The sequence below is a fragment of the Callithrix jacchus genome, chromosome 13 (genome assembly GCF_049354715.1).
Source record: "Callithrix jacchus isolate 240 chromosome 13, calJac240_pri, whole genome shotgun sequence".
NCBI classification, from domain to species: Eukaryota; Metazoa; Chordata; class Mammalia; order Primates; family Cebidae; genus Callithrix; species Callithrix jacchus.
In genome coordinates this window covers 50,494,237-50,519,475 of record NC_133514.1, presented here as the reverse complement: position 1 = coordinate 50,519,475, position 25,239 = coordinate 50,494,237, and the positions used below count along the sequence as shown (strand labels likewise).

The 25,239-nt window shown below is 48.3% G+C and overlaps 1 protein-coding gene and 2 pseudogenes across 2 annotated transcripts in view; 2 read left to right on the top strand and 1 right to left on the bottom strand.

Moving 5' to 3' along the window:
* Positions 1-25,239, bottom strand: part of LOC103791046 (beta-1,4-galactosyltransferase 5-like) — a 36,932-nt pseudogene that overhangs the window by 9,707 nt on the left and 1,986 nt on the right. Inside the window, exons 2-8 of the transcript XR_013525702.1 lie at positions 13,645-14,991; positions 10,994-11,119; positions 10,226-10,331; positions 9,195-9,278; positions 8,745-8,828; positions 8,153-8,273; positions 1,214-1,324 (exon numbers count right to left, since the gene is read on the bottom strand). The product of XR_013525702.1 is annotated as a beta-1,4-galactosyltransferase 5-like (transcript). The remainder of the gene's footprint in view (positions 1-1,213; positions 1,325-8,152; positions 8,274-8,744; positions 8,829-9,194; positions 9,279-10,225; positions 10,332-10,993; positions 11,120-13,644; positions 14,992-25,239) is intronic.
* Positions 2,477-2,769, top strand: LOC118146830 (non-histone chromosomal protein HMG-14 pseudogene; annotated as a pseudogene).
* On the top strand, positions 12,316-20,424 carry LOC118146827 (NUT family member 2G-like). The gene is made up of 7 exons (XM_035270535.3): positions 12,316-12,424; positions 14,190-14,880; positions 16,441-16,569; positions 17,486-17,625; positions 18,084-18,418; positions 18,861-18,977; positions 19,332-20,424. The coding sequence occupies exons 1-7, from the start codon at positions 12,409-12,411 to the stop codon at positions 20,301-20,303; spliced, it is 2,400 nt and encodes a 799-aa protein (XP_035126426.2). The 5' UTR covers positions 12,316-12,408; the 3' UTR covers positions 20,304-20,424.

The following is a 25,239-nucleotide window of genomic DNA, read 5'->3' as shown; positions in this document are numbered from 1 at the left end:
GGGCACAGTGGCTCACACCTGTAATCCCAGCACTTTGGGAGGCTGAAGCGGGTGGATCACGAGGTCAGGAGATCGAGACCACCCTGGTCAACAAGGTGAAACCCCGTCTTTACTAAAAATACAAAAAAATTAACTGGGCATGGTAGTGCGTGCCTGTAGTCCCAGCTACTCGGGAGGCTGAGGCAGGAGAATTGCTTGAACCCAGAAGGCGGAGGTTGCGGTGAGCCAAGATCGCGCCATTGCACTCCAGTCTGGGTAACAACAGCGAAACTCCGTCTCAAAAAGTAATAATAATAACAATAATTTAAAATTTAGCCAGGCATGTCAACACGCACTTGTAGTCCTAGCTACTCAAGAGGCTGAGGCGGGAGGATTACTTGAGCCCAGCAGTTCGAGGCTGCAGTTTTTTAAAAGTTTTTATAAACTTCTTAAAAGTTAACAAGTTTATAAAGTATAAAGGTGTAACAGTAAGGTTAATCTAGCATTAAAGAAAGAAAACTATTTTCTGAATCTATTTAGTGCAGCCTAAGTGTTCAAGTCTACAGGAGTGCACAGTCATATCCCAGGCCTTCGCATTCACATTCCCTTCGCATCCACTCACGCACTGACTCACCAAAGCAACTTCCATTCCTGCAAGCTCCATTCATGGTATGTGCCCTACACAGCTGCACCATTTTTTATCTTTTATACCTTATTGTTTACTGTATCTTTTCTATGTTTAGATATACAAATACCTACCATTGAGCTACAATTGCTGTAGCTCATGCTACACAAATCTGTAGCCTAGAGCAACAGGCCACACCATACAGCCTAGGAGTGAAGTAGGCTACACCATCTAGATTTGTGGAAGTATACTCCAGGAGGTTCCCACAACAATAAAATCGCCTAATGATACACTTCTCAGAAAGTCCCCTGATTGTGAAGCTATGAATGACTGTATTAATACTTTCTCTAGGAAGTTCAAACAGAACCCAAGTTACAAAGGACAAGCAAGTGCAAAAGAAAGAGTGAAAAGGTGGAAAATGGTAACCAAGAACACAGGCAACCTTGCAGCAGGCTTTGAGGAGCCAGGAGCACAAATGCCTCGCACAGACTTTGTTTCCAATGGCAGGGAGCTATTTACATTCTCTATATAGGTAGACAGAGAGATCAAGAGTGCATTCCCCTTTATCCATTATAAAAGCAGAGGAAGATGGGCCAGAGCTGTACTCACTCATGGAAGGGAGCCTTTCAGGGCAGGTATGGTTTGCAAAGTAGGTGAAGTCTTTAGGAAGAAATGTAGTTTGAAGGAAGGTTTCACTGTGGTTTAAGTCAAGAAGATAATCTAGGGAGGTAAAGGAAAAAAGGCAACTCAAACTGGTATGTGTAATCAAGCACGCAATTATTAGATGCCTACCAAACGAGTCTTTTTCTTAGCTATCATCTTGGTGGAAAGAGACAGCACTCTGGACTATCGCTTTGATGCAGCTGAAAATGTGAACTCATCAATAAAAAATGTTAACCAAATGACGTATTTTAACCTGTGCTCCTATTCCTGTTGAATTTACAGGTTTACATGCACTCAGTTTACAGTCAACTATAATTAAACGTCACTTTAAAAATAGCAATCTCCCTCCTCTCAGTTCTTATTTTCTTTTTTTAACGACGGGGTTTCACTATGTTGGACAGGCTGGTTTCGAATTCCTGACCTCAAGTGATCCCCCTGCCTCGGCCTCCCAAAGTGCTGGAATTACAGGCGTGATCCACCACGTCCAGCCTCATTTCTTATTTTCTAAAGGAACCATTTGCCCTTCTTTTGGCCAAGAATTTTAGCATTTATATCAGTATTCACCTCTGTCAGCCTGTATGGCTGGTCGTGATGCTTCTGTTTTCAGTCTTATCTACTGGCCTCCCACTATGGGAGGTGAAGACGTTATTTCCTTCCTCCTGCCACCGCTGCCACACGACCCCTTTCCATTCCCCAGTCTCCCAACAGTCACATATCATAGCTGTGGTTAGGACAATCTTCAGTCTTCGTATTATGATGCTGCTGTAAGTACTAGTCATAGCTGAGAAATGTGGAAAGTTATGCATCCTGTTTCTGTTTGCTCAGTTTTATATGCAATGATTCTAATTCAACACCACACCTTTCACCAAGACATTTCCTCCTTATATACACGTTAGGTATTCTCTACACTTCATCCACCCAGAGGAGGTATGGCAGCTTCTGGCTTTCTTCCATGCCAAATGTGCAGAAGCCAACTCCCTTGCACCCTGCCACCAGGGCCCTGGGGACTGCCATCACCTATCCAAGACAGTCCTAAATCTCGTTTTCCCTAAGTTCCACTTTCCCTTCTTCTTGCTTGGGTAGCACATCCTCCAAGTAGCATCTTAAGAAGGGATGGCAGTTCGGGGAGGAGTGGCAGCGGCCAGGTGGGCCAGCTTTGCAAAGGCTTTCGACCTGCAGGCACCCAGCACGCGCCGCCCTGCTGCCAGGATGCCCAAAAGGAAGGTAAGCTCCGCTGAAGGGGCCGCCAAGGAGAGCCCAAGAGGAGATCCGCGCAGTTGTCAGCGAAACCTCCTGCAAAAGTGGAAGCGAAGCCGAAAAAGGCAGCAGCAAAGGATAAATCTTCAGACAAAAAAGAGCAAACTAAAGGGAAAGGGGGAGCAAAGGGAAAACAGGCTGAAATGGCTAACCATGAAACTAAAGAAGATTCACCTGCAGAAAAACGGGGAAAACTGAGTCCAGCCCCTGATGAAGCAGGAGAGAAAGAAGCCAAGTCTGATTAATGCCATATACCATGTCTCTCAGAGGTCCCTGTCTCACTTCTTGTAGAATCCAGAGGAATATTTTTATCAACTATTTTATAAATGCAAGTTTTTCAGTAGCTCTAGAAGCATTTTTAAGAAGGAGGGAATTCCACCTCATCCCATTTTTTAAGTGTAAATGCTTTTTTTAAGAGGTGAAATCAGTTGCTGGCTGTTTATTTTTTGGTACAACCAGAAAACAGTGTGGAATATTGAATTATGGAAGACTTTGTCTCGGGTGTTAGCTTAACATTCCATAGATGGGGGCTTAGTTTTTATATCCTATAATACAAAGCATGTTAAATGGCAATATGGAGTCAGTCCTGCATTTAATGTCTTGAACATTTTAAATTACTTCCATTCCCATATTGTTTTTTAGAATTGTTTCCTAAAGAAAACCACTCTGATCCTGGCTCTCCCTGTCAGAACTATGTGCACTCTGTAATATCTTTGGTGTGGTAGTCCTGTTTTCCTAATAACTTTGTTACTGTGCTGTGAAAGATTAAACATTTGAATAAGTAGTGTACACGCTATTCAGCTGTGAACTGCTGGGATGTATGTTACAGCTTATCAACATGTGAAGACACAGGTACTTGATAGCCTCTTAAAAAAAAATCTGCTTCCAAATTTTAAGCTGGAAAGTCACTGGAATAACTTTAGAAAAAAATTACAATGCATGGCTTTTTAGATTTTTGTTATACATGTTAAGAATTGTGTACAGGCCAGGCGCGGTGGCTCAAGCCTGTAATCCCAACACTTTGGGAGGCTGAGGAGGGTGGATCACGAGGTCAAGAGCTCAAGAACATCCTGGTCAACATGGTGAAATCCTGCCTCTACTATAAATACAAAAAATTAGCTGGGCATGGTGGCACGTGCCTGTAATCTCAGCTATTCGGGAGGCTGAGGCAGGAGAATTGCCTGAACCCAGGAGGTGGAGGTTGCGGTGAGCCGAGATCGCGCCATTGCACTCCAGCCTGGGTAACAAGAGCGAAACTCCATCTCAAAAAAAAAAAAAAAAAAAAAGAGGTCTGCTCAGTTTAGTCCTGTTTGTGTCCTGACATTCTCCCTCCAATGTATGTACATAATTGTGTTGTGGGAAAAAAAAATGCAAAATGACATTCTCCCTCCAATGTATGTACGTAATTGTGTTGTGAAAAAAAAATGCAAAATGACTTTTAGAACTTATACATCCCTATGCCGCAAATGACAAATATAATTAAAATGCAATGTAAAAGGAGAAGAAAAACATAGCTTCAAAAACTGAAGAGCATCTGAAAATGTTCCTTTCCCTTTGGGCTATTCTCATATTTCTTCTACTCTCAAATTTCATGTGATTTTTGCTTTTCTCAACGGCAGTCTGCACTTACCTTTAATCTTCTGCGGTTCATTCTAACATACCAACCGGTGAGAATAGGTACAAACTTGACAAGGCGAGGCACCGCAGTGTAAAGCCTCTGAGCTAAAAATAAGACAAGTCAATCAGGCAGCAAGTGAGTACCAGGCACCTGGGGGGGAGAGGGCTGGATATAACAAAGAACGGGTCCGCTTCTTCTATCCAGGGCCTCCACTTACTAAGAACCAAAATGAAGCAATTATGTAATGACCATTTGTTGAGGATGTGCTACCTGGCAGTCAAGGTATTTTGAGATGTACACAAAAAACCATCCTATGAGCCACATGAGAATTCCCACTGGTCAGTGAAAAAAGCCAAAATCTCCAATACCTGTGGATCAAAGTCAAAGGTTGCCCACTACATGAGTGTAGAAAATACCGTTTACAGGGAGTTGTGCAATTTGACAGCATAAACAATGCCCGGGGCCGGGCGTGGTGGCTCACGCCTGTAATCCCAGCACTTTGGGAGGCTGAGGTGGGTGGATCACGAGGTCAAGAGCTTGAGACCATCCTGGTCAACATGGTAAAACCCTGTCTCTACTAAAAATTCAAAAAATTAGCTGGGCATGGTGGCACATGCGTGTAATCCCAGCTACTCAGGAGGCTGAGGCAGAAGAATTGCCTGAACCCAGGAGGTGGAGGTTGCCGTGAGCCGAGATCGCGCCATTGCACTCCAGCCTGGGTAAGGAGAGCGAAACTCTGTCTGAAAAAACAACAACAACAACAACAACAACAAAAAACAACGCCCAACTCCTTTCTATTGCAGTACATTGTACTGCAACTAAAAAACATACAAAAAGCTCAAATCAGATGCTAAAAGGCATAGCATAGGCTAGTGACTCTGAAACAAAAACAATTTTGCCTTTCGAGGAACATGTGTCCATGTTTTTTTTTTTTTTTTTTGAGACGGAGTTTCGATCTCATTACCCAGGCTGGAGTGCAATGGCGGGATCTCGACTCACCCCAGCCTCTCTGCCTCCTGGGTTCAGGCAATTCTCCTGCCTCAGCCTCCTGAGTAGCTGGGATTACAGGCACATGCCACCATGCCCAGCTAATTTTTTGTACTTTTAGTAGAGATGGGGTTTCACCATGGTGACCAGGATGGTCTCAGTCTCTTGACCTCGTGAGCTACTGCGCCTGGCCCGAATGAATGTTTTAAGAAACAGTTTGCCTGCCACAACTTGGCAGGTGGAATGGTGCTACTGGAATCTAATGGGTAGACCCCGGAGATGGTGCTCAACATCTTTTAATGCACAGCACAGCCCCGCCACAGAGGATGATCTGGCCCAAACTGTCCAGAGTGCTGCCGTTGAGAAACTGGCATAAGGTATGAATAAAATATAACTTGCTTTCTAAGTATTAAAACGGGTCAAGTAAAAACAGCAAAGGACGTAGTGAAAATCTTGAGGACTTAGGAGGATTTCAAGGGTTCCCTGAAAAACTCAGAGGTCAGACAGGAAAGAAAGGGTGTTAAGCCAGTCGTGTCTGAGGCGAGGCTTATTTTAAGGATTCTCATTCACCTCCCCTTTAAATTAATACTCTGTTGCATTAAAAGAAACACTAAAAGACCAACACTTAGAAACAAACACAATTTATGATCACGAAAAGAATCCAGGGAGTTTTCATGAGGCTTCTGGTATAAGCTAAAGAGATGAGAAGTTGCAGTGGGCAGAGCTGCTCTCTGCTGCTGTTCACAAAGACCAGAACTCGGGTGCCAGTGGTCTGAGCCCCAGGCCAGAGTCGTTAGCTGGTCACACTTTCCTCAACAGGTGATTTCAGTGACTGAGATTCGTCTAAATGATTTCTAGCGTTCACGCCACTTTTTACCTTCCAGGAAGCTCAGGTTTTCTATATTCTGGTTTCAACTCTGAGGGAATAATGATCCCCACATGCAATGAATGAATGTACAACACACGGGGGCAGCAGCAGCAGCCACTACCCAGGCCACTGCCACCCTGTGAGCCAGGTCCTCTCACACCCACAGTGCTGCTGAGGGTGTGGAGGGCATGAAGCTGACAGGCTGGCAGAGCTGGGACTTAAATTTTATCACCCACATGACGTGGCTGCTGATCTCTAGTTTCGAGGCAGATGAGGCTCCAGTCAGGGTGCACACTCTCCAGACCCAGCTTCACCAGATTATGGCAGCTGCTCCAAACAACAATCGCCACATTTCCCACCAAGTCGTATCACTCAGGAGGGAAAAGCAGACACAGCAGCGAGCAGTCTGGGCAGAGTGTGCTGGACTCCCACTGCTGCCCTCCTCAGGGCAGGAATCAGCCTCACACTCACTTCCATCTTCATCGATGTCCATCTTAGCAACAGCTGGACTGTCATGATCCTTCTAAATGTTTAACGACGTCGACAAATCCTTTAGGGCGACTGATTAACAGTCTTTTTGTGCTACGTAGGGCAGTACGGCCTTTTCCAGGGAGTGGCATGTGCCAGTATATAGGCTAATGGTGAATCCTACGTCTGTGGCAGCTGCTGCTCTGCCCAACAGCAGCACGATCTGCAGGGTCCTGTGAGGATGGATTTGCCTTGCCCTCTTTAGTCCTCACTGTGACCCAGGGGCTCTGCCTGCCCACTTTAACTGATTGTCTGAGGTGTCCCAGATTTCTCACCTGGACCTATAGTTATAACTATCTGAAACCCTGAGGAACTCAACGTAATGTAGTCTTGAATCTCTATAAAATTACCCAACAAACTTACTGTTGTTATTTAATAGAAATATAGCAAGATGTTCATTTCATTATTGCTCTTCTGACTTTTTTAATTTTTCTGGAAAAGATGGGGACTATTCAGTAATAGACCTAAAAATAAGTTATAAATGTCATAACAACAAGTATTATTTATTGAGTACCTATTATCTGCCAGCTACTTTATGTAAATCATCTCTACTTAAGCCTGACAAACAGTACTGGGCATTTTGCAGATAAAGACACTGAAGGTCAAGATAGAATGAATGAATAGCATATGTTGGCACAACGGGGTGATTACAGTCAACAATAATTTCTTGTACATGTAAAAACAACTTAAAGGGTATACTTGGGATGTTTAAAGGTACAATAAATGCTTGAGATAATGGATAATACATTTACACTGATGTGATTATTATACATCGTATGCCTGTCTAAAAATATCTCATATACCCCGTAAATATATATCTATATACTCATAAAAATTTTAAAAAAAATAGAAAGAAAGAAAGAAAAAGAAAGAAAGAAAGAAAGAAAAAGAAAGAAAGAAAGAAAGAAAGAAAAAGAAAGAAAGAAAGAAAGAAAGAAAGAAAGAAAGAAAGAAAGAAAGAAAGAAAGAAAGAAAAGAAAAGAAAAGAAACTGATAGTCAGACTTCAGGCAACTCTCTGGATTGGGAACAAGTGGTACAGCTGGGCTCTGAACCCACAGCTATCGAACTCCAAAGCTCTTCTGTGGAGGGTTGAGCTTACCAAGAAACCCCCTAAAGACAGAATTGCTCAAGCCTTTTTTTTTCTTTAAAGATGGAGTTTCAATTTTGTCACCCAGGCAGTGGTACAATCTCGAGTCAATGCAGAATCCGCCTCCCAAGTTCAAGCGATTCTCCTGCCTCAGCCTCCTGAGTAGCTGGGACTACACATGCCCGCCTACATGGCAAGCTAACTTTTTCTTTAATATAGTTTTAGTAGAGACGGGATTTCAACAATGTTCGCCAGGCTACTCTGGAACTCCTAACCTCAGGTGATCTGCCTCGGCCTCCCAAAATGCTGGGGATTACGGGTGTGAGCCACCAAGCCAGGTCAGAAATCCCCAGGGCCTTGAAACAAAGAGATCCCAACAATTAACAAGCCTTAACAAAACTACATCTGAGAGGTGACAGGAAGTAATTATTTAATTTTCTGTATCTCTCAATATTTCCACTATGTTTATAGACAGATACACACCAAAAAGGCAGTTACAAAGAGAGTAGTTCTGGGAGGACAGACCAAGAGAGACTCACCTGCCATTTCAGTCTCAAAGAAGCCAATGAGAGACTGCATGAAGGACAGAGTCCACTGGTCTGTAACGTTGGGGCTTTTTCTAACCGTGTCCTCATTGTAGAGACATTCTATTTCTTCTTCCTAGGAATGAACATTCAGTTAAACACTTGCACATTGGGGTAAGGGAAATAAACTTTTTAAATCACTTAAACAAAACCAAAAACAAAAATCCCAAAGCCCGCTGGCAATGTGAATTTCTGATTTTCAGCGGTGTTTTCAAGATAAGCACCAACATAGGACATTAAGTCCTCAATTATGTTTTTGAGTGAACCGAAGAGAGTTTAGGAAAACATTACTTCTCTGCGCCAAACAGTAATTAAGAATTGAGAGATATTCTAAACCCTTGTCAGAAAGTGCAGGGTTTAGTTACTTTAAACCTCAGGAAGGAAGGACAGTCAAACTGTCTAGGACTCAATGACTGTCCACAAACTGAAAATGAGTACTGAGAAGTAGCTGCCATGCTAAAGCTGTTCGTGTTACCCAGAATGTTCTAACCCACCCTTTGCAAAATCCTCCTTGATCTTAAGTCCCTGCTCCATACACAGAACTCACGTCCTGCTGTGTTTCTCTGGCAGCACCACAACCAGGCTCTAGCACAGATCTATTCGCTCCAGCAGAGATATATCTGACATGGCTCTGGAGGTACAAAATTAAAATAAATGATGAAAGAGAATTCGAATACCAACAAGACAGTGAACCTAGAAAGGAAGTAAGGCAGAGGCAATCCGCATCTAGCCTGGGGAGGACTTGGACAGCCCGACAACACCCAACAGAGGTCCTCTTCCCCAAACAGACCTCTAGGTTTAAAAGTGCCTTTATTATCAAGAAAACTATTTGGGGAGTTGAAGATCAACAAGCATACCAACGTAACACCCAAATTATAACAGAGATGTGTTGTTAAAAACCTAACTATAAATCAAATCTAAGAATTCGGACTAATAGTATACAAGACGCTTACATGAAAAACAATAAATACACACAAGGCAAAGCACCGGTTTGTACCTGAGCGCATCGGCACCATACTTCTGGATAATGGAAACTGGATCTGAATTATTCTTTTTCCATTTGCTCATTTTTTGGCCATCGCTTGTAAAACAAAAGGGAGATGCCAATTAAGTCAATATCACAGATGATCTTGATAGAAGGATACAAAGCATTTGCAAAAAGGAATACAAAAGAGGAAATGGGAAGGAGTAACTTAGAAGTTAGTGTTAATAGGCCAGTCACAGTGCCTCATGCCTATAATCCCAGCACTTTGGGAGGCCGAGGCAGGCAGATCACCTGAGGTCAGGAGTTCGAGACCAGCCTGGCCAACATAGTGAAACCCTGTGTTTTACTAAAAACACAAAATTTAGCTGCGTGTGGTGGTACACACCTGTAATCCCCACTACTGGGGACGTTGTTCTGGTAAGTTTACCATGATTTTGCTTCAATTGCTCTCCATCGATCTTCTCAGCTAAGATCGAGGTGAGCTGCACGGTGGAAGAGGGCTGCATGGAAGAAGTCAGCTCTGTCTCAGAGGATAAAAGGCCTGGGAACACCTAGACAGGCAGGCACTGCATGGAGGTCACTCCCCTCCCAGCGGCCATGGTGGAGGCATTTCATAGAAATGCTCAAGGACCATTCACATTTAGAATTGAGATCAAACCAAGAACTCATGAAGGATATTGGACAGGAGTTAGAAAGTGAGTTTCTCACACAACTGGAGCAAGGAGGGGAGAACCCTGGGCTTGAGACTTACAATCCACCATCTTCCCTGCAGTGTGGCCCCGGTTATGTTGTCTTGCAACTCTGCCTGCATGTCCAATTGTGTTAGGAAGGGGCAAAGGCTTCCTAAGTGCCAACAGGAAGTGTTTCGGGAAATGATCAGTGCGTACCTGTCTATCTGAAAGCATCTTCCCTTCCTGAAGCCCCTCCCATCAGTGCAAAATTACTGCAGCCCAGCAGGGAGTGATGTGTGTGTGTGTGTGCGTGTGTGTGTGTGTGTGCGTGTGCGTGTCAGGAGATTTTGTTGCTGTGCTCCGAGTACTCACTCCGCATCTCCTCTGACCAGTTTCCTAACACTCCTCCTGCTCACAGCACAGAATGTCAGTGCTCTTTCCTGCCATTTGGATGCTGATAAACGGTCAGTGACTCAGTCTGAAAACGAGAACGAAGCAAATTTTTTTTTAAGGACAGGCTACAAAAATTCCCGTGCTGAGAACCACATGCGATGACACTGAATTCCAAACAGCAAGCATGTATGCTGAAGATTGAGGCCAGCAGTGAGCTGACAGAGGCCAGCCAGGATTCTGAGATGCGCCAGGGTGCATGGGGATGGGACATTGATGGAGAGCATCCTGGCTTGTCTCAGAATGGACATAGGTAGTAGATTCCTAACTCCTGGAGAAACCAGAGCTCTAGGAATTGTAGGCCACTTTATGTTAGGAAACAAAAAGACAACGGGTGTTCTGTCCTCCTGTCCCTTACATCTGGGCCTACTGCTACTGAACCTGGAAGCTGAGACGGGTATACTGGCGACTCCAGACCTCTCGGCGTCAAATCAGACTATTTCTTTTTTTGCAACGGTTGTGTTTAGTGGTGAAGCCAAGATTCACACTTCAGTCTCCTTACTGCAAGTTCTCACTCTCACAGAAAAACTTAACGATAATGAATTAATATGTTACACTTTCTTGGAAAGAGTTACCAGATAAAGTTCAAGATCCCAGTGAGTGGTGAATAATACAGATAAAAGACAAACAGATTTTTTGTAAAAGTATACTCTAAACATCGTGTGAATGACAATTACAACAAAAACTGACCTACTGTTTATCTTGAAGTCAAATTCCACTTGGCATTCCCTATTCATACTTGCTATATCCGGCCGCTCTTCTTCCATGCATTTTTAATTTTAAAAAACAGTACAACATCTCATTCTAGCAATTTACCTGCATAAATAAAGACAGGAACCACATTACTACTGAGACAAACACAGTCACTGCAAATATCAGAACACTGGAACATATTAATATATTAACTTTCGGCCAGGCGCGGTGGCTCACGCCTGTAATCCCAGCACTTTTTGAGGCCAAGGCCCGTGGATCACAAGGTCAAGAGATCGAGACCATCCTAGTCAACAAGGTGAAACCCCATCTCTACCACTAAAAATGCAAAAATTAGCTGGGCCTGGTGGTGCGCGCCTGTAGTCCCAGCTACTCGGGGGGCTGAGGCAGGAGAATTGCTTGAACCCAGGAGGCTGAGGTTGCGGTGAACTGAGATCGTGCCATTGCACTTCAGGCTAGGTAACAACAGTGAAACTCTGTCTCAAAAAAAAATATATATATATATATATAAATAAATTTTCACCCCAAAAAACCTGAAAGCATTTGCAGACAGCAAAAATAACTTCATATCCTTTTGTTTGTATAATATATATCTGGAAAGATGAAAAAGAATCAGAACACTCATTTGTTAAAGGAAAGAAAATGTTGTGGACAGGAAAAAGTGGGAGGAAGACTGGTCACTGCCTATTTCACTGTGCACAATCTGAATTTGGAACCATGCAAAAGTATTGTTTGGTTAAATTAAAATCATTGAAAAGATAAAAAATAAACATTGAATACCAGCACAATATGGGGAGAAACAAAATGAAAGGCTTTCTGGCCCCACAGCCACTCTTTCCCAGACTCAGGCTTTCTAGTAACGGGTTTCTGCATGAACCAGGCAGAGGATCCAGACATGGATCGTCTGACAAACACAAGGGTTCTTAGGAAGTGTTCTAAATTGTGTTTAGGATGTGTAACCCCTGTTGAGATTCATCGAGAGTGGGAAAGAGCCCAAGTGGGAAGGAGCATGGGTTGAGGGACACAAAAGTAGGTCTGTTGACAAAGAACGGAAGTAAAGGGGACATCAGGTTGAAGCTTTGTGCCATGAGCCAGAGGGAAAACTTAAAAGTTGCCTAAAGAGGTGCACACAGTCTGCGTTGCTGCCTCCAGCTGGAAGGGAACCTCAGTTCCTGCCTATTGGCTGGAGCCCTTCACAGAATGTCCCCCACCCCTAACAGTACCTGCTGCACTGCCCCTCCCCCTCTGTAGAATGTCTGGGGTCCTGTGTTCTAAACCTACTTTCAAACTTTCACTGATCCACCTTAACTCAGGAGAATCTGTTGAGGCAGGTCACTCTCTGGGTCCTGCCCTTGACTTTTCTCATTGTGAAAACTGTCAGACAGCCTGAGGGGATGGCTTCAAATGGAGGTGAGTCTGTAGGGACAGGGGCATCATCCAAGTTTCTGCCATGTTTCAAATCCTTGGGAATTCAAATTTCACACAGCCCCAGGGGTCAGTTGATAGGGCTAGTGTTGAAGAGGGAGGGAGATCTGGATGTCTCCAAAGACACCACACCTGGGGAGGGCCATGGCACCCTGAGCCTGTGGTTAGGGAGGACGGCTCCTTGGAGGTGGACCAAGATGCCTGGGGAAATACACCACGTAGAGGAAAGGATGGAGCGGATGTATTGATTCTTTCTAGAGGGGGACAGGTCACATCACCATGTGTTTGTAGTGAGTGATGGGATCGTGTTGTGCTGGTGGCCCAGGGAGGATGACAAGCAAGCCTGTGAGCCGTGTTGTGTCTTCAGGCACCTGGAAGGTGCCCTTCCATAGTGTTCACAGGGATTTGGACGAGAGGTTTCTGGATCTCAGGGAGGAGTGGGGAGAAGTGGTCTCAGACAGAAAGCTGTTGGGTGTGTTGGCTGTGACAGCGCATGCAGTGACAGCCTCTGGGTCGGCGAGGCTGGGGCTACTGTAACTGCCACAGCCTCTCAGCTCCCTCCCCAGAGGTGGCTTCTCTGTCAGTTCAGGTAGCTGTTGGCTTTAACAGGGGTGGCGGCAGTTGGGGAAGTTCAGGCAACACGGCCTGGGCTTCCCAGGTTGTTCTGAATTGTTCGTCCTTTTGTGGAAACTCAGGTCTTCAGACCCACTTCCTCTTGTCTGCTAGCTCATGGCCTGTCCTCTGCACTTTGTGTTACTGTGGAAAGGAAGAATTTGCTTCTATTCCATGTCTACTACCTCATAAACAGGGGACAGGTGTGGACTCTTGCTGGTTCTCAGTGGAAGGGTCTGGAAAGACTGGTTTCCTTTTCAGTAGAGGAAGGAGAGCACCGCACAAATAGGAAGAGGGTCCTCTTATTATTATTCAATTAGAATGTGTGTCCTGACTGATGAGGTGCATGTGCTGTATCCCTATCCCCCTAGACTGGAGACTGCATGAGGTCCTAGTGAACAGGGATGAGCTCCAGATAACTTTGCCACACCTGGCCTGTGGCCCAAGAACCTCTGGTTCTTGGTTGCTCTATTCAGTTACTGGGAGCTCAAAGGAAAAGGACCAGAGATGGGCTCGTTGTCCCATGACCTACTGTAACATGACCAGCAGTTGTGAAAATCCCCGGACACCTCCCCGACAGCCCCACTGCTCACCGCTTGCTGGCTGTACTGCCGCTGCTGGCTACGCAATGACGGTATCTCAGGGAACTCCACCACTGCTTCTCAGACCTGCTCCCTGGGAACAGAGCTTCCCGAGTGCCAGCCAGGACCACCGAGCACTGAGGAAAATGTAGTCTGACTCTGACCCATGTTTAGCACTTGCTGGGCATGGTGCCAGAACAATCACTTGCACACTGGGTGTGATACGTATGGGTTATCTTCAGGGTTCACAGGGTGCTGGCTTGGGAGAGATTTCCATCCAGTGGTCTTCTTTCACCGCTTCTTTTTCAAGATGGAGTCTTCCTCTGTCACCGCGGCTAGAATGCAGCCATGCGATCCTGGCTAACTGCCAGGCGCTCTAGTGAAGCGACCCTCCTGTGGAGGAGGAACAGAGCATGCGACGCACACTCAGGGACACCTGCAAGCTGCAGAGTTTCCCTGTCACACGCCCTCAGCTGTAGGACACCCCTCTGATTCCCCAGTGACTAGGGCGGACCTGGAGACCCCAGCTCATTCACCTCTTTCCTTTGTCTCCACAGCATGCCCAGTGCTGGAACTGGGTGTGACTGAGAACCCCGGGGCCATGCCAGTATCCACGGCTCTGTCCACCACACCTGCTCCTGGCCCAGCACATGGGCCGCCCCTCGTGACTGCAGTGGTTCCTCCAGGCGGCCCTCCACTGCTGTCTGCCTTCCCCGAGACACCTCTGGTGGCAGGACAGGATGGCCGTGCCCCAAACTGGATTGGGGTTTCCAACATCTTTGGCCAGACGATGACAGAAATGGGGCCTGTGAAGGCCCCTCAGGCACAGACCTCGGTCCTAACTCAGGCACCCCTCGTGTGGCAGGCTCCAGGTGCCGTCTGTGAGGGCGTCGCATGTCCACCTCCCCGACCCCTGGCAGCTGCCCCTGTGGTGCCCGCTATGGCTGCTCACATCCTTGGGGGCACCCAGGCCTGCGAGGGAGGCTGGTCCCAGGGCCTTCCTCCTCCAGCACCACCACCGGCTCCCCAGCTGGCCCCCATCATGGACCCAGGGAATGCTTGTCCATGGCCACAAGGGGCTCATGGAGAGGGAGGCCAAGCTTCCACCCAGGCCAAGGCCCAACCTGACGATTCCTGCAACCCCAAGAGTGTGTATGAGAACTTCCGACTCTGGCAGCACTACAAGCCCCTGGCCCAGAGGCACCTTCCCCAGAGTCCAGACATGGAAGCGCTTTCCTGTTTCTTCATGTGAGTGTCCTCGGGGCACCAGAGCTCATCCTGCAGCTCACCAATAAAGAGGCCGCTGGATGGACGGGAGGTCACGCTGTCCAGGGGATCTTGCAGGGCGGTCTGGTTGAGCTACAGAAGGGCACATTTTCAGCAACATTAATCTGGCTGCCACTTAGGACAGACTCTCAGGGGCCTCACCTCACCTGCCCCTCACTGTCCCATGAGTCCAGCCAATCCTTTCCTACTGGGCAGGTATTTGCAGCTTTACCCTTGATCCCTTCTAGAAAAAGGGACAATGATGCTTCATTCAGAGGATGGTGAAGAGGTGACTTGAGTCACATATGATCCATGTAGAACAGTGCCCGGCACATACTGCGACACATTACATGACAGCTGTTATGATTACCGCCCCTATTGCTATCATTATCAGGGCTAGGCCATCTAGGACAGCGCTCTCCAAAGCCACCGGCTCCAGTGATGGCTCGGAGTGCACCACGAGCCCAGCAGCCCAGGGCGGTGGACTGTGGTGACTGAGGCAGCAATGCCAGCATGTGAGAGTTTGTTGATTCAGTCCCAGTCCTGCCTCTTTCCATCCTGCAGTGCCTCGGTGACCCTGTGTCCCCCGCGATGAGCAAACCCGTGCTCCACGGGAGTTTGAGCACATCCACCAGACAACACATTGGCCGCTCCCCTAGGCCAATCTCCTGCCCAGGGTGTAGGTGTAAGGAGGCCCCATCCTTGTCTCAAAAAATCTTGCCGCCCTGCATCCTGGAACTGGTTGCATTCTCCCTTGGAGCTGAGTCCCGGTGCACTGGAGACCCTGATTCGTGGAGTGGAGTTGCCCCAGGCTCCCAGACTTGGCGTGGAGGGGGCCTCGATGATACTCTGCTTTACTTCTGATTTCTGCTCCTCTCCAGGACCCTGAGGCTGCGTCCCTAGGGGCTGCCTTGCTCCAGAGTCCCCAGGAAGCTGCTTAAATGCTCAGTCCTGGGGCCCTGGAACCTGCACGTTAAACCTCACTCCCCGGTCATTCTGTGTGCGCACTGTCTCAGCCAGTTCAGGCTCTACCATAACAAATCCTATAGACTGGGTGCTTTATCAGGACACATTCACGTCTCCCAATTCCAGAGGCCGGAAGTCCCAGATCAAGGAGACAGCAGATTGGTGTCCTGGCTGGAGAGGGCTGCCTCTGGCTATGTCCTCTTTCGGCTAAGAGGGAGAGCCCTGGTGTCTCCTCCTGCCCTTATCGGGGCTCGGATGCCATGGTGGGAACCCAGCTTCATGACCTGCTCTAACCCTGATTAACTCCAAGAACTGAAACATGGGGGCTTAGGGCTTCAGCACGGGAATGCTGGGGACCCTCATGTTCCATAGTAATGCATTCACTTGTCAATACTGTAACACTGAAGACTAGAGGGGCAGGTGGAGAGGCCAGCCAGTGGCTTCTGTTGATGATTGATCTTGGAAGCATATCCCGCCCACGTGGGGAAGAACAGGACAGGGACCGGGTGTTTGGACCAGGTGGGCTTGAGATGGAGGGTGGGCTTACGGAGTGGGACTGACTGCACTGCCTTACAGCCCAGTTCTCAGAGACCTGGCCAGGTGGAAGCCCAGCATGACCCTGGAGGAGGGACTGTGGCAGGCCACGCAGGAATGGCAGCACACGAGCAACTTTGACCGGATGATCTACTACGAGATGGCGGCAAAGTGAGTCTGGGGTGCAAGGGCAGAGCCCACATGGCAGGGTGGGAGAGGGTGACAGAGGCCCGGTGGCCATGGTGACTTCTCAGCGTGGAGCATGAGAAAGGTGTGGACAAACACAGGCCCTCCTGGGCCGCTGGCTCCCTCAGGAAGCTGCTCCTCTCTCCTAGAGTGCTCTGGGGTCTCTATCCTGCCTTGGTGGGAAGCCATGCCCTGCCTGGCCTGGGGCCAACCCCTGCCTGACACTAAGGGTCAGGGAGGAAGCAGCCAGCATCACAGCCCAAAGGAGATCACCGCCAGCTGTGAGGATGGGGAGAAGGGGTGCTGGCAACTATAGACAGAGCGGGGTGCACTCTCCTGACAGCAGTGGCCAGAAGTAGGCTTTCACCCATCCCAGCCTGGCCGGGAGCTGGGGAGACCTGCGTCCAGGACACCATGAGACCCATCTCTGGCCTGCCTGCTTTTGCTCCTCCTAGTCCCCTCCTTTCAGACAGAAAGACAGCAGCCTCGGGGGAAAGGGGCCTCCCAGGCTTCATGTTCCTGGGTTAGCCTTCACGGACCCACAGTCCCAACCTCAGGCCTCCTGCATCTGGGCAACATCATGGATGCCTTCTGCCAGAAACCTCTCCCGTGGCCAGCTGAAGGCTGGAGGAGTGGAACCCGTGGTGCCCTCCTGGGCCTTGTAGCCCTCACTTAAGTCAAAATGCCCTGTTGATGCCATGGGCTCTGTAGGGGCCTGGTGAGGGAGGGAGAGCCCAGAACTCTGGGAGCAGTTCCTTCTGGGACTGGGGGATGGGCCCCAGGGAGGGTCTGGACAACATGCCAGAGGCGTGCCTTCCCATCCCTGCTATCGGCTGCTGCCTGGTCCTGGGGGAAGGGGGCCTGGACCCTCTCAGCACAGCCTGCACCTTCTTCACCCCAGGTTCCTGGAGTTTGAGGCTGAGGAGGAGATGCAGATTCAGAACTTGAAGTGGATGAAGGGGCCCCAGTGCCTGCCTCCTCCAGCTCTACTGAGGCTTGAACCTCGGGGACCGTCAGCCCCTGAGGTGGTCAAGGAGCCAGGTACGGATTCCCACAGGAGCCACGGCAAAGGCCCGAGGGGCCAGGGGAGGCCACTGTCCCCACACCCCATGTCTCCCTTCAAGAGAGGGATTTGTTCCTTCCAACTAGACAGCTCAGGGGAGCCGGGCTGGGCTGCCCATGGTCATGAAGTGGGTATTCACCTGGTCACTTTTCCTAGCTACTCTCTCCCCTCGCCATTGCAAAACTTAACAATCTACCCAGGAAGCAGGGGTGAGCAGGTGGAGTACTCAGTGTATCAGTGACCCCAAGCTTCCTCCAAAATGATGTGCTGTCTCACAAGTGCCCCTCCTATGGCGTCTCTTCCAGGGGCGCTGTGGTTCAGGTGGTCCTGACCCAGCTGGGACCCACTTCAGGTCCCTGAGCCCTGCCCTCCCCTGTGTGATGCAGGCAGGAGGAGCAGCCCTCACCATGCCCATCCTCCTCCCTCCCTGCCTCAGTGTACCTTCCCAGCAAGGCCGGCCCCAAGGCCCCGCCTGCCTGCCTGCCACCACCCAGGCCCCAGCAGCCAGCGGAGACCAAGGCCCACCTGCCACCACGCAGGCCCCAGCAGCCAGCGGAGACCAAGGCCCCCGAGGAGATACCCCCTGAAGTGGTGCAGGAGTATGTGGACATCATGGAGGAGCTGCTGGGGCCTCCCGTTGGGACCACGGGGGAGCTTGAGGGACAACGGGAAGAGGGAGAAGTGGAGCAGCAAGGACACGGGATGCTTCTAGACCCAGGCGTCCTGGGCTACGTCGACAATCTGTGTTCCCAGAAAGACTTCGTCACCAAGGTGGGCTGGCCTGAAGTGCTGGGGTCTGCAGGATTCCAGGGGGTGGCACTCGCAGGTCCTTGGAATTAAGCTCTGTTCCTTAGCTACTCCACAGTAGATGGATATGTGTTGCCGTCGATTTGAGGGTCTGTGTATGTGATTGTGTCTGTGTCTTTGTATCTGTGACTGGTTACTTATCGGTGTGGGTGTGAGTGTGGAATGTGTAAGTTACTTGTGTCTATTTTCCTGTGTCATATGTGGGTCTGTTTGTGTGTCTCTGTCTGCATGTGTCTATGCTACCAGGTCTGTGGTCTGTGCGTGGAGCTGGTGGTCGCCATGATATAAAACAGCTCCAGAAGGGTGGGGACGCGGCCCTCACTGCTTTCTGCATCTCCTCCAGGTGTCCTTGGCTCCACCTTATTCCCTGCCCAAAAACCTCACGCCGCCTTCCTTCTGTTTCCAGGTAGAGGCGATCATTCACCCCCGATTACTGGAGGAACTGCTTTCCCCAGATCCACAGATGGATTTCTTGGCCCTAAGCCAGGAGCTGGAGCAGGAGGAAGGACTCACCCTTGCCCAGGTAGAGCAGGGAGGGGAACCCCGGTACCCTGGGGGCAGGAGGGACCTGGCATACAAGCCCCACCCGATTGCCTACCCCACCCTGCAGGGGATGCTTGGCATCTTGGAGGCCACTCCGAGGTAGGGAGGTGCAGGTTCAGATGGAGCAGGATGGAGAGGAGCCAGAGAGGGGAGTCAGGATGCAAACTGCAGTGAGGCCCAGCGGGATGCCCGGCAGAGCCACACCCTCTGTCTTTGACAGGAAGCCCAGCTGCCTCAAGGCTTCCCTGCCTGCCACCCAAGTGCCTTGGTCTCCACCACCCTGGGCTGTTCACATTTGGGGAAGAGCCAGAAAATGCCCCGTTTCCTCCCGCAGGTAGCAGAGAAGCGCCTCCAATCCTTGGAGGAGGAACGGCTTGAGAGGGCAGCCCCTAGTCATGGTGCCACCCAGCTGGACTCAATCTCTTCTAAGTCTGAAGCGGGCCAAGGAGCAGAGAGTCATGTCCCTGGCACCCAACAAGGGGTCAGCATGGAAACCTGCGCACCCCAGACAGCTGCCCGGGACCCTCAGGGGCAAGGCAGAGTGTGCACTCGGGTGGCCAGGTCCAAAAACCCTGTTGTGCTTCTGGAGAGGCTGGATTCTCGCGCGCTGAAGGCGGCCCGGCCAAACTCTCCTCCCCAGGATCACAGACCCACCCCCGAGATGGCTTCCCGGGACCCTCAGGGACGAGGCAGGGTGCGCACGGGGATGGCCAGGTCCATAAACCCTGTTGTGCTCCTGGAGAGGCTGGATTCCCGCTGGCTGAGGGCTGCCTGGCCAGACTCTCCTCCCCAGGACCAGAGACCCACCTGCCCAGGTGTGGGGACCCAGGACACCTGGGGTCTCCCTGGAGCCTCTCCTGTCAAGGAGTCACGCAGGCTGTCTAAGCGGTCAAGTGAGGAGGAGAGGGAAATCCCTGGTATGGTTTCTGTCGTGGGTACAAACTACAGGCTGCGGCCCTGGAAGCTGTCCCAGAGCCCTGTCCCACCCCAAGCACCCGCTCCCACCACCAAGTCCAAGAAGCGAGCTCTCTCCAGAGGCCCATCCCCTGCTGTTCAGACGCCCCACCTAAGGCCTGGGCTCAGAGTCTCTGGGGCACAGTCCCTGGCTTGGGGGCTGGGTAACCCCTCACAGTCTCGAAAGAGAAAGGGTGACCTCCTGCTCTCTAACAGGAAGAAAAAGCAGCATCGTAGCCAGTACAGAGACAGGGCAGGCTCGCTGGTGCCAATCCCCAAGGGTGGGGCTCTCAACTCTCGGACCCTCAGGGCATCAGGTGCCTCAAAGCAAAGACTTCTCCCCCAGTGCTGACCTTGCTGGGCCTTAGCTTGATGGGGGAGGGTGGGAAAGGGAAGGGTGGCAGGGAGGGGGGAGCAATACCTTGGGGGTCTCGTGTGTAAATCTGAATAAACATAGTTGTGTTGGAAATGCTCTCCGGGCTGCTGCCTCTGTCCTCAGGGCTGTGCTGCTCAGTGGAGGGGGTCTGTGAAGGAGTGCAGAGGGACTGGGAGATGCCAGGCACTGGGTACCCACTGGGGCCACCCCCACTCATCCCTCCAGGTGTAGGTTGCCCCTTCAGATGCTCCAGAAACTGACAGATGCCAAGGAAACCCCGATCCCACCCACCACTCACTCACAAGGCCCCGACTGCTTTAGTTATCGGCATCCCTGGAAAATCCTGGGATGTTGAGAGCTGGTTGGCTCTTGTTCTGCCCCGTGGGAGCTGAGGAGAAGGCGGCTGCCCACAACGTGGACACGGGGAGAGGCGGTCACTCCTGCTTAACCCTCATTAGGAAGAGCTCAGGCCGTGGGCTGAGGGGAGATGTCGAGACGTCCATCTACACGGGTATGTCTGGGATACGACAGTGGGTGGGGAGCAGGGGAAGTCCTTCTGCCAGTTTCTAGACAGGAAAGACTCTTGTCCAACTGGTGGAAGCAGATGCTCCTTGCTGTGGCCACAGGGGCACCTGGGGTCCTGCATGGAGCCCCCCACAGCTATGATTCCCTTCCCATATGATGACTGAACTCTGGTGTGGAATTGATGCAGACACAGATTTGAACCCAAGAGGTGGATGTTGCAGTGAGCCGGGACAGCACCATTGTACTCCAGCCTGGGCAACAACCGCAAAACTCCACCTCAAACATAAAAATAAAAATAAACTAGCTGGGCTAATCCCAGCTGCTCCAGAGGCTGAGGCAGGATAATCACTTGAACCCGGGAGGCAGAGGTTGTGGTGAGCCAAGATGGCACCATTGCGCTCCAGCCTGGGCGGCAAGAGCAAAACTCCCACCAAAAAAAAATGAAAAAAATAATCATCCAGGCATAGTGGCATGCTCCTGTAGTCCCAGCTACTTGGGAGGCTGAGGCAGGAGAATTGCTTGAACCCGGGAGATGGCCACCATCCCACCCAGCTAATTTTTCTTTATCACTTGTAACCATGGGCTTTCACTACGTTGGCCAGGCTGGTCTCACAACTCCCGATCTCGGGCAATCCACCCGCCTCAGCCTCCCAAAGTGCTGGGATTACAGGCGTGAGCCACCGTGCTCGATACATCTCTTTCAATAAGCTTCTGCAAAGCAAAGGAAACAAACGACAGAGCAAAGAGACAACATGTTGAATGGGAAATGATGTGTGCAAACTATTCATGACGAAGGACTAAAATCCAGAACACGTAACGAGCTCAAATAACCGACAATTAAAAATGACAAATATTCCCACTAAAAAATGGGCAAAGGACATCAAAAACATACAAGTAGCCAACTGACATATAAAAAAATACTCACATCAATAATCACCAGGTAAGTGCAAATCAAAATTACAAGATAACTACCACCTTACCACAGTTAGGATATCTATTCTTAAAAATACAAACAGCAGATGCTGACATGATGCAGAGAAAAGGGAACTCTTACACACTGAGCTGGGACTGGAAATTAGTAACGTCGTTATAAAAACCAGTATGGAGATCTCTCAAAACACTAAACACAAAACTACTACATGATCCAGCAATCCCACCACTGGCTACTTAACCAACATAAAAGAAATCAGAATATCAAATCAGTATACACTCAAATGTTTATCACAGCACTACTGACAACAGCAAAGGTACAGAATCAACCCAAGTACCCACCAATGAGCACACAAGGAAAACATGGCATATATACAAATGGAATGCTATTTAGCCAGAAAAAAACACGAAAGCGCGTTGTTTGCAGCAACATGGATGAAGCTGGAGGTCATTATGTTAAGGGAAATAAGCCAGGCCAGCCATAGAAAGAAAAACATCACACATCCTCACAGACATGTGGGAGTTAAAAACAACGACGACAACAAAAAAAAGTTGACCTCCTGGAAACAGAGAATACAATGACAGGTATCAGAGGCTGGGAAGGGATGGGGGTGAGGAAGAGAGGTTGGTTAATGGGTACAAACATACAGTTAGAAACAGTAAATTCTAATGTTCTATAGCAGAGTAAGGTCACCATAGTTAGGCTGGAGTGCAACGGCGCAATGTATTTGTTTGCAGTATGTTAGCAAATACATATTGTATATTTCAAAGTAGCTAAAAGAAAAGGCTAGAAACGTTACCATCGCTCGGAGATGGTAAATCTCGGCCAGGCACGGTAGCTCATGCCTGTAATCCCAGAACTTTGGGAGGCTGAGGCAGGTGGATCAACTGAGGTCAGGGTTCCAGACCAGCCTGGCCAACATGGTGAAACCCTGTCTCTACTAAAAATATAAAAATTAGCCCAGCGTAGTGGTGCATGCCTCAATCCCAGCTTCCAAAGGCTGAGGTGGGAGAACTGCTTGAACTAGGGAGGCAGAGGTTGCAGCAAGCCAAGATTGCACCACTGCACTCCAGCCTGGAAAACAGAGCAATACTCTGTCTAAAAAAAAAGATAAATACTCAAGGTGATGAATACTCCAGGTACCCTGACTTGATCATTACACACATTCTACGCATGTAACAAGTATTCATATGAGGCCAGGCATGGTGACTCACGCCTATAATCCCAGCTCTTTGGGAGGCTGAGAGGGGTGGATCACCTGAGGTCAGGAGGTCAAGACTAGTCTGGCAACCATGGTGAAACAAAATTTCTACTAAAAATACAAAATATTAGCTGGGTGTGGTGGCACATGCATGTAATCCCAGCTACTCGGGAGACTGAAGAAGGAGAGGGCTTCAATCCGGGAGGTGGAAGTTGCAGTGAGCTGAGATCGGGTCATTACACTCCAGCCTGGGAAACAAGAGCAAAACACCATCTCGAAAAAATACAAACAAAAACAAGTATTCATCATATGTATCCCACAAAGATGTAAAAATAGTATGCATTAATAAAAGGAAAAGACTGCTAGGAATTTAGCAATGTATTTCTATGCAAAGGATTAAAGCAGATATATAACATCTCAACATAAGTGAGAACATACAGTTACACAACTTGCTTCTCTTATGAAATGTTATATTTTCCCTGTAATACAGTAAGCCCTGGGCCCTCTTATCCCTTGACTCCACTTCTGTGGATTCAACTAACCTCACATTTTAAAAATGTGGTGGACCTGGCCACAAGTTTAACCCAACCCTGACCTCAGTCTTCATAAATGCTCACTGAAGAAAATTTCCAGGACGTCTCCGGGACCTCTCTTCTGCTCAGAGATGTCAGTAAAGAAGCTTAGTAACACGACTTTCAACCCTAGTACCAAATTCCCCCCTTGCCTTCTACCAGAAGATTCATTCCAACAACTGGATAGAAGAGAATCTTCCAGGACATCAGACATGGCTTGCCTTAGGAGTAGGCGAAGTAAGAACACTGCTACCTATGCACAAAGAAAACAGGGTAAAACTGAGATACCTGTTACTCAACAGATTTCCTTGGCTTGAAAAAGAACTAGTAGACACTGGCCTAATGGGAGTTCAAAATGCATCAAGAAGAGAACTATTCAAAGGTGGCTGCAGTTTCTGTGTGGATCATAGCCTGAGACTGCTACAACAGGGAATCATGACACCAAGCCAATTCAACCACTAACTATTATTCTTGTACTTTTCTTGCTGGTAATTTACGCACCAGGTTGAGAAAGCTACTCAATGCTAGGATGGCCTGTATACCAATAATCTTGATAAGAGTTCTGTGATGTCTTTTCTGTTATCTTTTCCTTTCTACCATGATACCAGTAATTTATAAGAGACCTATGTAGCTTGAATGTGTTTGAGTAATTTCAACACACTTTAGCTCTCCTCTCTGACGTGACCCAAAGAGCCAGTAAGTAGGTCCTAAGATTCCCATGTGTGTCAGAAGCCTGAAGTCAGTGAGATGAAGCCCAACATCAAGAATCCGAGTAAACCAACTTGTGAGGCAAGAATGTAAAGAAAACATTGGGTAGTTTGGCTACAGTATAATTAAACTTTCTTGTTTTCAAAAGTTTGAACTCCAATAAAAGGACTTTCAATGTGCTGTTTTTGCAATTTTCAGTAACAAATGTGTGTATACGGAAACAATAAAACTGACATATTTGAGTAACATTAAAATTTTTTTTTTTTTTTTTTTTTTTTTTTTTTTTTTTTAAAAAAGGCTGCAAGATGAATCAGTTACATGGCTTTGGCCCAGTACGGAGTGGAGCTCAATTTCAACCCAGATGCTTCTGACTTGGAAGGCCATTCTTCCAAGCATCTTTTTTCTAGTATGTCAGATATACATTCTGACTCCAGGTCTAACTCCAGAGACTACCATGTTCTCACAATACCATGTCTTCCAAACTGAACAAAATACTTACACAAAATAGTTGATTCTCTTCTTGCAATTTCTTTTCATTCAGGAAAAGGGAAAGAACACACATTTAATCAGGCATCCAATAAATATAAACAAATAGTGTTAACATTTAAATGCTTTCTCTGCAAATATTATTTTAAATGATAAACCAAACGAATGTGTATCTAACACACCAGAAAAAAGATGCTAGCAATTAAGGAGTGCAACCATTAACGCTGTAACCACGTGCGATCAGGTAAGTCACTGGGAAGTGAAAACCACCTACATTTCTTCCAATTAAAACCAAATTAATAACTGTCATCTTATAAATATGATAGCCAAATGTGAGACACTACCCACAAAATGCAGAGGGGCACAGACAAGCCGCAGCAATATCATGACCGCTAAGTTCACAAGTAAGTGAGACACACCATTTTCTGAGATATACTGTAAGGACACCAATGACCAACAAACATATGGCATTGCAATGGCTGTTTCAGG

Bases quoted from the DNA above. Each gene is read 5' to 3' on its own strand.
- LOC118146827 (XM_035270535.3), top strand. The intron at 18,419-18,860 runs GTGGGCTGGCCT...TTCTGTTTCCAG, and splicing joins AGAAAGACTTCGTCACCAAG to GTAGAGGCGATCATTCACCC. The intron at 18,978-19,331 runs GTAGAGCAGGGA...TTCCTCCCGCAG, and splicing joins AAGGACTCACCCTTGCCCAG to GTAGCAGAGAAGCGCCTCCA.